Below are 15730 nucleotides of genomic sequence, written 5' to 3'. Positions count from 1 at the left end.
GAAACCTATGAAGGCCTCGATGGAGTAGTCGCAATCGTAGACGACATCCTCATCTATGGCAGGAATAGAGAGGAACATGACAGGAACCTCCATGTGATGCTACAAAGATCACAGGAGAAAGGTATCTGGCTCAACCCCAAGAAAAGCATAATCGGATCCACCGAGATCAGTTATTTCGGGCATCGCCTCTCAACTGATGGCATTAAGCTGGATCCAGAGAAAATCTCCGCCATCAAGAAGATGGAGCTGCCGAAGAACCGCGCAGAGCTAGAGATAGTACTAGGCATGGTTAACTACGTAGCCAAGTTTGCCCCGAGCCTCTCCGAAATCAACGCACCCATGCGTCAGTTGCTCAAGCAATCCAATGAGTTCCTGTGGGACAAACAACATGACACAGCATTTCAGAAAATGAAAGACCTAATCACCAGAGAACCAGGACCAGTTCTTGCCTACTTCGACCCCAACAAAGAGCTCAGACTACAAGTGGCCGCATCAAAGTATGGACTAGGCACAGAATTACTGCAAGAAGGAAAGCCCATCGGCTACGCTTCCAGATCTCTCACAGACAGTGAAATCAACTATGCTCAAATCGAGAAAGAGCTATATGCAATTCTGTTCAGATGTAAGCGTTTCCACCAGTACGTCTATGGCCGACAAGTCATTGTGGAATCCGACCCCAAGCCTCTTGAGTCAATCATGAGGAAACCACTAGCCGCAGCCCCACCAAGGCTACAGAGAATGATCCTTCAGCTACAGAAGTACGACTTCACAATCATTCACCGTCCAGGCAAAGACATTCCTGTCGCAGACACGCTCTCCAGAAAGTCTCTTAGCTACCAGGACTGCAGCCTCAGTGAAGGCATGGATGTGCAGGTGCACATGGTGTACAACAGCTTACCTGTGAGTGGCTCAAAACTGAAGGAGAACCGAGCAGGAACAGAGAAAGATGCACAACTCACACTGCTGAGCAAAGTCATACATGAAGGATGGCCTGAGGAAAGGAGGAAATGCCCTCAGAGCATATCTGAATTCTGGAACCACAGAGACGAACTGTCACAAATCAACAGAATCGTCTTCAAAGGGGAGAAAATCATCATTCCTACCAGTCTCAGAGAAGAGATGTTGACAAAAATTCATGCTGGACATATGGGCATGGAAAAATGCAAACAAAGAGCACGTGACATTATGTTTTGGCCCGGAATGTGCAAACACATTGAGGACATTGTCGGAAAATGTTCCATTTGTCTAGAGCGCCGTCCATCAAATGTCAAAGAGCCCATGATACCTCACCGTATCCCAGACAGGCCCTGGCAGGTCGCGCATGCAAAACGTGTACAGAGACAGCAACACCAAAAGAGATACTATGACAGGTCAGCTAGACTACTGCCGCCGCTGCACAATGGAGAATCCATCAGAATCCAGGAGCATGTCTATTGGAAGCCAGCAGTCGTCATCCAGCCAGCTGACACTGAGCAATCGTATCACGTCCGCACCCCAGAAGGACAGGTGTACCGCCGCAATCGCAGGCACCTCCTGAACACCAAGGAACAACACCGTCATTCCGACGAGAGGATCAGTTCAACAGAGTGTGATGAACAGAGCAATACACAAAACACATCATACTTACCTGAACCTAAACCTGAACCTGATTTGTTTACCGATTCAGGAGCATGCTCAGTTCCATACCACACAAGGTCGGGACGAGAGGTCAAGCCTAGAGTTATCCTTGACTTGTGAACTGTCAAAGGGTTTAGGCGGATCGCTGCCCTAAAAAAAAACTGTACATCGTTAATGAAACGTTGAGATGTTTTCAGTGCTAGTTAAATGCTGAGTTTACATATATGTTTATGCTACCGAGAACATTATGTAGAAGAAAGGTTTAAAAGTAATGCATAACATTTTTCTTTTAAAAGAAAGGGGATGTAACATTTGCATATTGAATTATCATTGGCCCGCAGGCATCTGTAAGGAATACCTATTATGTTCACATGTGATCACATGCTGAGTTGTCGTTGGCCTGCAGGCATCTGTAAGGGGTCCTAATGCCATCTTGTCCCCACTGTGCTGTTATGAGTAAGATCAGACCTAATGCTTCATATAAGAGTTTAAACTGTAATACTCCGTTGTCCTGCAATTTATTATTTTTGTACAAAGCGTGCAAAACAAGACATGGGGAGTCCGATCCCTGACCCCAGGGACCTTTGTATGGGGGGGGTGGGGGGGAAACGTCTGATGTGGGAGAGCTTAAGGGGACTTGAGGCAGCACTCCTGTTCCCTGTGGCCCACAAGCAGTGCTGTGAAGGCACTTACCTTCTCCCCGAAGCTGTCCTCGCCTGACTTCAGCTGCTGAGTTACCCCGAGGTCTGGGAAACCTGCAAAGCAGGTTAAATCAGAGGCTGCCAGCCACATTAACATATTTAAATTGCCAACCCCCCTCCTGGCTCGGGTTGGCTGCTCACCCCGTGTCCCGCTTCCATAAAACCCAGAAGTGGGCGGCTTCGAGGCAGGTTGGGGTTGGGGTTCTGAATTTTAAAATTTTCACCCCCCCACCCGCTCCCAACCCACTCATTTTTGTGTGTTAAAATTCCCCCTATCGCTTTTGGCCTTGCACTTAAATCACATCAATTGCTAGTAGGTTTTATTTGCACTAATAGTTGATGTGGTTTATATTTTGTGATTATAATGATGAAGATCATAACAAGCCAGATCTTAGCTGGTTTCATGGCTGGTCAATTCCCTGTGCATAACAATAACAACAACTTGCATTTATATAGCACCTTTAACATAGTAAGACGTCCCAAGGTGCTTCACAGGAACGATTATCAAACAAAATGTGACACCGAGCCACACAAGGAGATATTAGGACAGATGACCAAAAGCTTGGTCAAAGAGGTAGGCTTTAAGCAGGACAGAGAGGTAGAGAGACGGAGAAGTTTAAGGAGGGAATTTCAGAGCTTGGGGCCTAGGCAGCTGAAGGCACGGCTGCCAGTGGCTGAAATCGGGGATGCTCAAGAGGCCAGATTTGGAGGAGCACAGAGATCTTAGAGGGTTGTAAGGCTGGAGGATGTTACAGAGGTAGGGAGTGCTGAGGCCATGGAGGGATTTGAGAACCAGGATGAGAATTTTAAAACCAAGGCGGTGCCGGACTGGGAAGCAATGTAGGTCAGCGAGCACAGGGGTGATGGGTGAACAGGACATGGTGCGAGTTAGGATATGGGCAGCAGAATTTTGAATGAGCTCAAGTTTATGTAGCGTGGAAGGCGGGAGGCCGGCCCGGAGAGCGTTGGAATAGTCATGTCTAGAGGAAACAAAGGCAGGGAGGAGGGTTTCAGCAGCAGATGAGTTGAGGCAGGGTCAGAGTCGGGCGGTGTTGCAAGAAATACTTGTGTGCGAAATAATATTGCATTTTGTTAATACTAACAATGTAAGAAGCCTTTATACAGTCTTAATGGAAAACCTTTTGAAAAGGCAAGAATATAATGATAAATGCAAAGAACATCAAGTATTGATTGTAATTAGTAGTTTACGGCCATCTAATTCTGCCCAAATAATAATTTGGGCATTGACCTGTTAACTACAGTGTGTACAAAATTGTTGACAGAAAATATCTCCGCTGCTCTTAAGATTATTTTTATGTAATAAATTTTTGGTCACTTCTTCTTCTTTCGTATGGTAGTAGCAGAGCAAATCAAATGTCAATATCTAAGTTGGATATCCAGGCCAAAGCTTCCAGTGTAACAGGCTGCCTGCAAATTTCCACTGCGGGCAGTGCTCAATGATGTGCTCCAAGGTCACTAATATTGCTTAAATAATTGACAAAGTATTAGTTCTACATATGTTATGTGTGAGAAATAAAATATTTCAGCTGTAAAAATAATCAACTCATAATTGAGAGCAATTAATGTTGGAAAAATAAGCAGTCACTAGGAAGAAATAAACCTACAATTCTATACATAGCAATCATTATACTGTCCACTGTGACAGTTCTCTTGCATTGTGCCTTTATCCTTAATGCATTCTGGTTTGCATTTTGAGAAACCACGGCCCAGAAATTGGGCTACTTACCACCATGAGATACCACTGCAATCCTGGAAAAAAATGGCGGCTGCCACTCTAATGCCCTTCTCTGGTGCAGGACTTGGCGGCCGCCATTTTGTTGAGGGCCTTAGCTGGCAGCGCTGGTCCTGGAGATGCAAGTATGAAGAGCGTGACATCAGTTGGCATGCTCACTCTGTGAACTTCGACCTTAGCGCTAAGTTTAGCGTTGCATCCTAAGCTCGCTCTGAAAAGCGAGCGTGCAGCCGACTGACAGAGATGCTGTCAGCACTTCTTAAAGGGACACACACATCTTTCAGGTAAGTTTGCATTTAAGCTTTTGAACTGGATTTTTAAAATTTTATTGAAGTAGCGGCTTGGTGCAATTATATGTTAAAAGTTTTTTAAGTGTGCAGGGAGCACTGCTGGATGCTTGCAAGGCCTCGGATGGTAAATGGAGGCCTCTGAGAAGAAAGAAAATTCTGGAAATACTCAGCAGGTCAGGCAGCATCCGTGGAGCGAGAAACGGAGTTCACGTCTCAGGTCGAGGTGCTGCTTGACTTGCTGAGTACTTCCAGCAGTTTCTGCTTTTATTTCAGATTTACAGCATCCACTCGCAGAGTGAAGAGGAAGATGCAGAAGGGGAAGACGCAGAAGAGGAGGAAGCAGAAGGAAGGATGCAACCCATACAGCCCCTTTCTGGCCAGGATATCCGGATTCAACCACCAGCGATACCAGTGACCACATCCCAATTCCCCTTTCAACATTTGCCCCACACCTTACCTTCCCTCTGTTCCTGACCATCACATCGTCCTCTTGGCCACGATGCTGAAATAAAGCCCGCCACAAAGCAAACTTTCCAATCCAACTTTATACTTCTATCCATCCAATATGACATCAAGAAATCAACTCATCACCCTTATGAATTCCCTTAGTGACTGTCTTGTGTGTGCCTTTGTCTACCCTACGGTATCACGCAGTGCTACCCCAGTGGTTGCAGCATGGCTGGTGGAAGGCTGCTGACTTTCAGTGGGAGTCACTGCAAATGGCCTTGCTGGTCGACCTTGAGGAGCTGGTGGCTGGGAATGTCAAATCGAGTAACGGTGTTTCTTCATCTTCTTCTTCACTCTTTTCTCCCTCTCCTTGGCTAACCACTGGCTGGGCAGGCTGCATTTCTTGGTTGTGTAAACTGAGGAAGGCACAAGGGTGGAAATGTGCTGACGGGAGGGTGGGAAAGCAAGAGGTGCATGCAGAAGGAGGATAACGTATGAGGATACCAGCATCTTGTATCCTTTCAGCCCCGCCGCTGGCCAAGGGCTCAGTCATGCCCCTGCCAAGAATGGCCAGCACCATCTCCTCCCAGGGTGTGAGGTGAAGCTAGGAATGGGAGGTATGCCGCCTGTTTGGTACAGATTGTTGGTAGGTGAGTGATTGGCAGGGGTTGGGGGGGGGGAGTTGTGCATTGAGAAATGTGAGAGACTAGTGGTGTAGTTGGTAGGAGACAGCTTTTGAAGATGCATTCACTGACCTTGACCATTGATCTGAAGTCATGAAGCTTCTTTGGGCACTGGAGCAAGGTGATGGGGGCGACACTGCTGGCAGTGACGGCCTCAGTGATTTGGTCCCACATCCTCCTTTCTGGAGGGCCTCTCTTGCAGTGTTGACCCCTTGCACAAAGCTGAAGTGCTGCGTGCGAGACCCTGGTTGCCCTTTCCCTGGCTTGCTGAGCCGTTTGTGTTAGTGCTGAAGCACTTTTCCCATTTTTTAGATGTGGAAGGCAATTCAGCTTTAAGAACTTAAGACTCCCATTTGGGGAGTGTTTTTTTCAGAAGGCAGTTGAGCTGTAAGGGCTAAAAACTGCATATTTTAAAATTATTTGAATTTTTTTCATTTTAGAAGACCATTCCCCTTTAAGGGACCAAACTGTTCTCTAAAATGACAGCCTTGCTTTAAGAAAAGGCTCTTCTTGCTGCAATGACGCTATGCCATGCTATATTGGGCTTCCTGTCAGGACTAATGGCACAAAATCGGCCTTGCACGGTAAGTTTAGCGCTGGGTTAATGTTAATTAGCCACCAGCGCCAATTTACCGGTCCTCCCAGCGCCACCATTTTCGGCGGCCGTTAACTCCGGCCCGTGGTGACACTGGCAGGTTTTTTTTAGCAATCTCGAATTTCTAGGCCTATCAATTTTATTTACATTGTAAATGCTTTTTTTTCAGTTTTTCGTATCTTCAGTAATTCAATGTGAAGTCCGGACATCTCTCTCGGAGAACTTACTGATATTTCAATTTTCCTAGTCTCAGAATTGTGACATCAGGATGACAAATCTTGGTATAAGTTCGATCTAGAGTTGCTGGAATTGCCATGATGCTTTTGTCCTCAGAAAATGCTGTGCCTAATTCCCTCTAGGAAGAATCTGAAGTAGCTAGATGGCTTGTAGGCAAAAATGTACCCTCTGCAGCCAAGAAACAGGATCCCTCTGCAAGTTACAAGAACAGCAGCTCAAAAAAATGACAACAGGGCATATGCTTCTACAAGAGTTGTAATCCACAACACTGTAGGGACCTTAAAAGGGTACGTTCAATGCCTCGCTAGATCTCGAGGGGCTCTGCAATATGCATAATGGTAGCTATTTTGCTGCCGATAAACGCTTGGGCATGCAGCTTCCTGGGGAGGTAGCCGCAGCTGCCGTGGAGACAGAATATCATGGAGTGGAGCATCATGAAGACCATCACTTGGAGTACTCAGTGATGATTCCAAGGGACATTAGAACTCATTTAATCAATGATCTGCTTTCATCTGTTTAACATTTTCCCTTCATACTTACTTTTACAACAGGGTCAAAGCTGTAGGCTATCAGGTTTCTGTCATCATATGGCCTTCATTAACACTGGGACTAGTCTTCATTTAAATAATGTGCAGCAGGTTGTTTGAACTGTGTTGTTTTACAAATTTATGAATAATTTCACAATGATTAATTTTCATGAATATGCCTTGAAATGGCATTTATTCACAGTAATACAGTCATATAATTGTGTTGGCAAAATTTCTGCTATGAAATGTTAGCACTTAGTAATGTATGAGTCATTCATTTGCCAAAATAATTTATTCATAAAAATGTTATTGAATGCATTATATTGTAAATGTAACATACTTTGAAAAGCAATGTTTCCTCATTCTACCTTACTTTCTGGAATTTTAAACCTTGTTTGACTAGGCCTATGTTCCACAGAAGTAGATTTTTTTTTAGTTATTGTGAGCAGATGTGAGGAACAGAACTGGATTTTGCATGCCTGGTAATTAGCAATTTTTGAGATTTTATGGAAGACAGTTTCCATGGGGGCAATGTTCTGCCGTCAGAGGAGGTGGGTTTGGAGGCGGGAAAACGCGTGGAAATCAGATTCAATGAGGGCGGGTTCGGAACCCGCCTCTGCGGGATTTTGCCGGTGCCGGTTTTGGAGGTCGGGAAACGGTCCCGCCTCCAGCTGGCCATAGCGATACTTGTGATCATTAAATGCTCGTTAAGGGCCTCTCTAAGCCTATTTTGAGAGGCCCTCATGATTTTTCGAGGATTTCGGCATGATCCACGCACCTCCTAAACCACACCAGGTAAACCTGGCGGGTTGACTCGTGGGTGGCCTCCTCACAGCTGCAGGTCTAACAAGACATCTTTTTTTGCATCAAGGATTACTTGCAGGTGCCAGACCTTGGCATAAAAAGGTCTCTGAGCACTTTTAGAAGGCCTTCCGAAGTCAGAGGTGCTGCAGCTTGAATCAATCAACTGTGGGACCTCCTTGGAAGACCCTCTCCCCGCCTGCAATGAGCGCTTCCCCAAAGGAGGCATCTACAAGCAGCATGGGAACCATTCGTTTTCTTTCTGCATGGACCTCAGATGAGGAGGAGGAGGAGGCTGAGGAGGAGGAGGAGCAGGAGGAGATCAGAGCGCCGGTGTATTGACCAGCGGCAGCACGCGAGCACATGGCTGCCCAGGATGTAAGGGATGAACTTATCCTGGCCAGATTTGCATAGGTTGCCCAAGTTTGCACATGTCCTTGGCTCCATCCTATGACATCATTGACAATGGACATGACTCTCTGGCCTCCTTTCACTCAGGCCACCAACCTGACAACGCAAGTGTGGCGGTGCCCGCAATGTGGAGTTGCCTAAGGCAAAAGAACTGATGCCATAATGCCAACATTTTGGCTTCAAATCATTTTAATGCTTTCCAATAGGGATGGTATTTCATCAATACACATAAACATTCTCCCAATCTGCACACAGATATGGAGGTTATATCCCTTGCCAGTTGTACCCACAGAGGTTTCTTTGGCAGGCCTCTTTCTCCCAGATGAGTGGAAGAGCACCTTCATGCCAGCTGTCACCCCCTCAAGCAACATTTGCAGCGCCTCATCCGAGAGCCTCGGGGGGGCTCTTGCCTTGGAATTGGACATAGTGGTTTCTCAGAATATGTTGCAGGTGGTGCAGCATAGGCAGAAATCCTGTGGAATGAGCCAAGGCAGCAAGAAACCATAAAATCAGACTGGAAAAGTGCTGTCAACAGAGGCGGGTTTCAGTCCCAACACACTAATTGGCCAAGAGCATCCCAAACCTCTGAAATCAAGTGGACAATCATGGGAAAATCTCAATTTTTTTGAAAATTATCAGTGGAGGCAGGTTTCAAACCCACCCAAACCAAAACCCGCCTCCATCTCGCCTCCAGTGGGAAAATTGCCCCCATATTCTGACCATTAGAAAATGAACCAAAAAGCTAATTTCTACCTGGCAGAGAATTTACTAGCACTTTGTGTTGCTAATTCAAAGAAAATGTTTGTGCCTTTGCAGTTTTGTAACTATTATTTTGCTTTTTTACTGAGTCTTATGGTTTGAATATTGAATTCTGCTGGATGGGGGTGAAGTTGCAATTTTTATAAGCAATTTTAAGTCAAGACTATAAGATATCATTGTAGGAAACCTAAAGTTGATCATATAACACAAGGTTCAATGCATCCTTGACACTGAACAACTGCCTATTTTGAAAACTTTAGACACATTTTTAAACACCTAACAAGACAAGTTATATGTAAATTTATTCAGTACATTTCCTCTATATTGTATATGTGACCTGTGAATTAATTTACTGTTTTGTATTTGTATGAAGGTGGCATTCATTTTCATATTATTGATGCATATTAATTACCTAGAATGCACTGCCTGAAAAGATGGTGGAAGCATATTCAATAGTAAATTTCAAAAGGGTAATTGGATATATACTTGAAACTGAAAAATGTAGTAAACAGTGAGAAGCGTAGTATCAATCTACAAGAGGACATAGAGATATTGGTGAAATGGGGAGACACATGGCAGATGGAATTTAATGCAGAGAAGTGTGAAGTGATGCATTTCAGGAGGAAGAATGTGGAGAGGCAATGGCCCAGATTTTGCTGTAATAATAATGGTGAGGCTAAACGTGTTGCCGTTATTACGGCGTAAATCTGACAGCAACTTCTGGCGTCCGCACATGCGCAGTTAAATGCGGAAATCCAGAGGTTGCTGTCAGAGATACCCTGCTCCTCCACAGGTTGCGTTGTTGCAGTCCTCGTCAATGGACTCAGCACTGAAATCATTGGAATGGCCTGACTTATGGTAATTACCCACGAGTCTTGCACTAAAAATGGCTGGAAAAATTAGGGCTGGTACATTTAGGAGTAAGTGAGTTTTTAACACCGTAATAAGTGTTAATTACTGCTGAATAACCTCTCTGACCCTGAAAAGTTAATTTTACAAGTATAGAGTCTCATTCCCTCAGAAGTCAATTATTGTTGAATTTTTTTTTAATTAATTTTTTAAATAGTTTTTATGTATTTATCTCATCTCTCTCCCTTAATCTAATCCATATGTCCCAAATCTTTATTTTGCTTTCTGTACTCCTGTAAAATGATTTAAATGTAATTTATACTTCCTGTTTTTTTACTTCATGGTTTGCAGTCTGCGTACCTCAGTGAGGTTTCTTCAATCTAATTGGTTGAAGAGCCTCCCTGTTGCTTTAACTGCTCACAGAGGCCACAGATCCCCTGTAGAGCACGCCGCACTGGATCAGACATGGATTAGTAGAAATCTCCACTGACAAGCCCGCGGAAATTCTCTGGGCAACTGTATGCGAGTTGAACAACGAAAAGTATTCCTTTGCTACTGAAATGAAAATCTGTACCAATATAAGCAAAATGGTACAATTTTAAAGGGGGTGCTGGAATAGAGAGACCTGGGGGTTCACAGACACAAATCTTTGAAGGTGACAGGACAAGTTGATAAAGTTATTAAACATATTGGACTCTTGGCATTACAAACAGAGGTATAGGGCTTGATTTTATCAATGGGGAGCTTTTGGAGGCGGGACTCCCACTTTTTGGGTTGCAGTCCCGCCTCCATCGACTTGTGGCCAACCCATGCTATTTTCCCTTGATTGACCTTGTTAAGCCCGCCCAGTGGGCTCAGCAGGCCAATTAAGGGACACCTGGTTACTGGTGACGTCAGCGATTGACATTTCATCTGTCAAGAGCTTTTGACAGATGAAAAATCAGCGTTTGACAGCTCTGTGAAGATGTCAAACACTGACAATCTGTCTTCTAACTTGAGTCCTTCTACTCAGATTCAGTTAGAGATCTCTCCAGACCAGAAAGCAGAGGCTGCAGCTTTTGACAGTTCAGCGGCCATTCTGCTTTCTGTGCCGGTGAGCAGAGGGACTCCCGAGACCTGAAGGGAGGAAGCCTGCAGGAGGAAGTAAAGGTAAGTAAAACTTATTAAAACACTTTACACTTACCTCACACACGTACCTCTGCACACATGCATCCATCACTCACCTGCACAACGGACATCTCGACCCCTCCAACCCCTGCAGACCGACAGTCCACCTCGCTAACTTGGCGTGGTTCGGAGCCGTCGGGAATCCCACACTTCAGGGCTAAAAATAGGGATTAGGCAAAAAACTGCCTGTTAACTACCTGTTAACAGGCAGTTAATTGGCACTAATTCCCTTCCCGCCTCGGGGAGGCGACTCCCAGCACAGGTCAGGTACCCGCCTCCTGGGACATTGGCACGGAGGCGGGTTGGGGGCGGGATGGGTTCCTGCCCCCCGATTCTGCAATTTTCCCACCACTCCCGCCTCCAAACCCGCCTCCTCGGGGCTTGGAAAATCAAGCCCATGGAGTACAAAAGTAAGGAAATTATGTTAAACTTTTATAAATCACTGGTTAAGTCTCAGCTGAAGTATTGCATCCAATTCTGGGCACCACACTTTAGGAAGGATGCCAAGGCCTTGGAGAGAGTGCAGAATTATATCAGGGATGAGGGACTTCAGTTATGTGGAGAGACTGGAGAAGCTAGGATTGTTATCTTCAGAGCAGAGAAGGTTAAGGGAGATTTAATAGAGGTGTTCAAAATTATGAGGGGTTTTGATGGTGTAACTAAGGAGAAACTGTTTTTCACTGGTAGGTGGGTTGGTAATCAAAGGACACATATTTGAGATAATTGTCAAAAGAGCCAGAGGGGAGATAAGTAGAATTTATTTTACACAACGAGTAACTTTCAAAAGGGAATTGGATATATACTTGAAAAGGAAAAATTTGCAGAGCTATGGGGAAAGGCCAGAGAAGTGAGACTGAGGGCTGGATTTTGCCAATGGGGAGCTTTTGGAGGCGGGACTCCCACTGGTCGGATTTTAGTCCCGCCTCCATCGACTTCTGGCCAACCCACGCTATTTTCCCTTGATTGACCTTGTTAAGCCCACCCAGCGGGTTTAGCAGGCCAATTAAGGGGAAGCCGGTTACAGAGAACGTCAGCATATGATGTTTCATCTGTCAAAAATGTTTGACAGATGAATTGTCATCATTTGACAGCTCTGTGAAGCTGTCAAACACTGACATTCTCTGTAGTTTGATGCATTCTTGAATTCAAGACTCATCAAACCTCTTTCTTTAGCAGAAATTAGATGGTTGTTGCATTGGAGAATCAGGAGCCATCTGTCATCTCTGCCCAGAATTGGATGCAATACTTCAGCTGAGACTTAACCAGTGATTTATAAAAGTTTAACATAATTTCCTTACTTTTGTACTCTATGGGCTTGATTTTCCAAGGCGGGTTTGGAGGCGGGAGTGGTGGGAAAATTGCAGAATCGGGGGGCAGGAACCCATCCCGCATCCCCAATGATTGAAGCCTGCAGGAAGAAACAAAGGTAAGGAAACTTGTTCTAATACTTTCCACTTACCTCACATACTCACCTCTCCACACTTGCATCTATCACTTACCTTCACAGCGCACGTTTGCACACCTCTGACCCCTGCAGACCCACTGCTCGCCTCGGTGACCCTGGCGAGGTTCGCAGCCTTCGGGAAGCCCGCACTTGTGTGGGCAAAATGGGGAGAATCCTCTTATCTGCCTGTTAACAGGCAGTTAAGTGGCACTAATCCTCTTCCCGTCTCCAAGGAGACGGGACCCGGCGCGGGTCGGCTACCCACCTCCTGGCAAGATGGCACGGAGGCGGGTTGGGGGCGGGACGGGCACCTGCCCCCAGATTCTGCCATTTTCCCGGCAGTCCCGCCTCCATACCCGCCTCCCCAGGGCTGGCAAGGTTGCGCCCTAATTCTTTCAAAGAGGCACGATGGGCAGAATGGCCTCCTTCAGTGCTGTAAGATTTTATGATTCAATGATTTGCACTGTACATAAAGACATTACAGATTATAGAAATGATCCAGTAAAATGACATACAATATGATGATTAATAAAAATTATTAACATCATATGCTAAAAATAGGTTTTAAAAATTGTGGTGTTAGTGCCAGGGAATGGAATTTTTCCCATTTCAGGTATTCAGTGTCAGCATCAAGTATTCCCAGGTCTGGTATAGCACAACAGATGCAGAGTATAACTCACTCTATCTCTACCTCAAAAGAACACCCCTTACTGTAGCAATGTGACATTTTAATCCATTTTCCATACCAGCCATCCTGAGATGTGCTGCTCTGGGGGAAATTGTTAATGATTGCCAAATTAGGGGCAGTTTTTGTTCTGTAGGTCCATGCCCACTAGGATTTGGATCGAGATTACCCAACCTCATTTCACAAAGCAGACAAAGGAAACTTTCTTCCCAGGGGCTAGATTTTCACCCAGGTTCCAGACGTAAACGGCCATTTGTTACCCACTTTGCCACCCAGTATCCATCCTAAACACAGTTCTGATTTAACAATGAACATGATTGCCATTGACTTTGCTCCCCAACACAAACTCCGCACCCTAGCCACCAACTCCATCCCTCTCCCTGGCAATTGTCTGAGGCAGAACCAGACCGTTTGCAACCTTGGTGCCGTATTGGACCCTGGGATGAGCTTTTGACCACATATCTGCGCCATCTCCGATACCGCCTACTTCCACCTCTGTAACATCACCCGACTCCACCCCTACTTCAGCTCATCTGCTGCTGAAACCCTCAGCCATGCCTCTGTTACCTCTAGACTTGACTATTTCAATGCTCTCCTGGCCAGCCTCCCATTTTCCACCCTCTATAAACATGGGCCCATCCAAAACTCTGCTGCCCGTATCCTAACTTGCACCAAGTCCCTATCACCCATCACCCGCTGACCTACATTGGCTCCCGGTCCGGCAATACCTTGATATTAAATTCTCATCCTTGTTTTCAGTTTCCTGCATGGCCTCGCCCCTCCCTATCTCTGTATCTTCCTCCAGCCCTACAACCCTCTGAGATCTCTGCACTCTGCCAATTCTGACCTCTTGCATATCCCCGATTTTAATCGCTCCACCATTGGCGGCTGTGCCTTCAGCTGCCTGAACCCTAAGCTCTGAAATTCCCTCCCTAAACCTCTCCACCTCTCTAACTCCCTCTCCTCCTTTAAGACGCTCCTTAAAACTTATCTCTTTGACCAAGCTTTTGGTCATCTGCCCTAATATCTTATGTGGCTCGGTGTCAACATTTTGTTTGATAACGCTCTTGTGAAGCGTTTGAGACATTTTACTACGTTAAAGGTGCTATACAATGGCCCTGAAATTGCGGTGTCTGTGACAGCGTACTCTGAGTATTCCCTTTGAAATGCCCCGCACGCGCTTGCGCATGTGTGAAACCCGGAATTTGCGGCATATCAACGCACGCGTTGACAGTCCATCTGAAGGGGCCACGAAAAAGCAATCGCTGGCAAAGAGTTGGGCTATTTGCCCAGTGACTGGCCAGCAATTGCCCACGTAAGTCTTACAGTTGATGCAAGCAGGCATAGGGCCTGTTTGCATCGGCGTAAGGGGATATCTAAGGCTTAAATTAAACATTTTCAGATCCAAAATTATGCAGATTCACTTTATTAAATGAGGTTATGCAAATATTAGCCTGGATTACAGTTTTAATGATGTATAAAATTATCAAAAATTTAATTTTTATTGTGGTTGGTGCAATGAAGGTACTTATGAATAAAATTCCATTTCTGTAAATTGTATAATTATTAGATTTTGGGATTCCATTGCATATCATTAGGGAATTCCCTTCGTAAATGATTGAAATAGAATTCTGCTTATTGATTAGAGGACCGGGCCCACGTGATCCCAGGTATGTTTCCGAACCGACTGCGCCCCTGGGATCCGTGGGCCATTACACTGCCCTCCGCCTTGAGGCCTGAGACTGCAACCTTTCGCAGCTTGGCCGCCAGGAGGTACTTTCGTACTCCGGAGGTACGCCTCCGAACGCAATTTTTAGCCCAATCACATATCACCTTAGAATTAAATTTAAAGCTGTTTTGTTGCAATGCACTCTGTAACGCTGGGATTTTTTTTGCTATTAGTTTCATGTCTACATTTATTCTCAGACAATCTCCAGCTAATTCAAGAAAATGGAATACAGCAACAAAGTTTTAAAATGTAAAACATAGGACTTGAGAAACCTGTGATAAAATGTATTTTGTGAGAATTGTCATAATTCTAGTATTCTGATGTTACATAGCCTTGGAATATGGAGAACTGATATTTTCACTTTTTTCAGTAAATCTAGATATGGAAAATTCAGCCATCATGCCAATGAAATTTGTTTCAAAAGGGCCAGGTCGATACCCTTGTCAGATCCTGCTACGGTCCCCATATGATATCCGTTTGTACAACATTACATGTGTGGTAAACCCTGAAGACTGCTTTGAGACTGAGTTGGAAATCGTTGCTTCCACCCACCAATCTGTCATTAAAAATATTCCTGTGGTAAGTGTTGAAAATGTAGGCTAGGTTTAACAAAACTCAACATCACTCAAATGTTTTACTTTCTCGCTGCAGAAACTAATATATTCATTCTCCAGTAGCAATTCATATTCAAACATTCAATTCCTGTAACAGAAGTTTGTTGTTTCAGCTCTTTAACTTCTAATCAAGTAATAGTTTAATTTGAGGATAGTGGAAATAAGCAAACTATGTTGTGGACATATTGGAATGTTTAATCAGACAAAAAAAAATGGAGACACACAAAACAATCCTGTTTAATCAGACAAAAAAAATGGAGACACACAAAAAAATGCTGTTTAATCAGACAAAAAACATGGAGACACTGTTGTAATGTAGGAAACGGGTTCTTGCCCAGTAATCACTCCAAATACACATGACTCTCAGCCAAATTTACTGAGTTGATATCTACCAACAAATGTCATAGTTTAATTCTGAGGC

At 44.8% G+C, this 15730-nt stretch overlaps 1 protein-coding gene across 2 annotated transcripts in view; it reads left to right on the top strand.

The window, feature by feature from the left end:
* LOC147107297 (cilia- and flagella-associated protein 47-like) overlaps positions 1–15730 on the top strand; it is a 797073-nt gene that overhangs the window by 493885 nt on the left and 287458 nt on the right. For both annotated transcript variants that reach the window (XM_086006182.1, XM_086006181.1), the window contains one exon: positions 15066–15274. In XM_086006182.1, the coding sequence (XP_085862308.1) occupies positions 15066–15274 (209 nt within the window). The remainder of the gene's footprint in view (positions 1–15065; positions 15275–15730) is intronic.

Source organism: Somniosus microcephalus, chromosome 14 (genome assembly GCF_052327205.1).
Source record: "Somniosus microcephalus isolate GS21.2 chromosome 14, FLI_Smic_1.0, whole genome shotgun sequence".
Lineage (NCBI taxonomy): Eukaryota > Metazoa > Chordata > Chondrichthyes > Squaliformes > Somniosidae > Somniosus > Somniosus microcephalus.
Note: the sequence above shows the minus strand (reverse complement) of the source record. Positions and strands in the feature narration are given on the sequence as shown.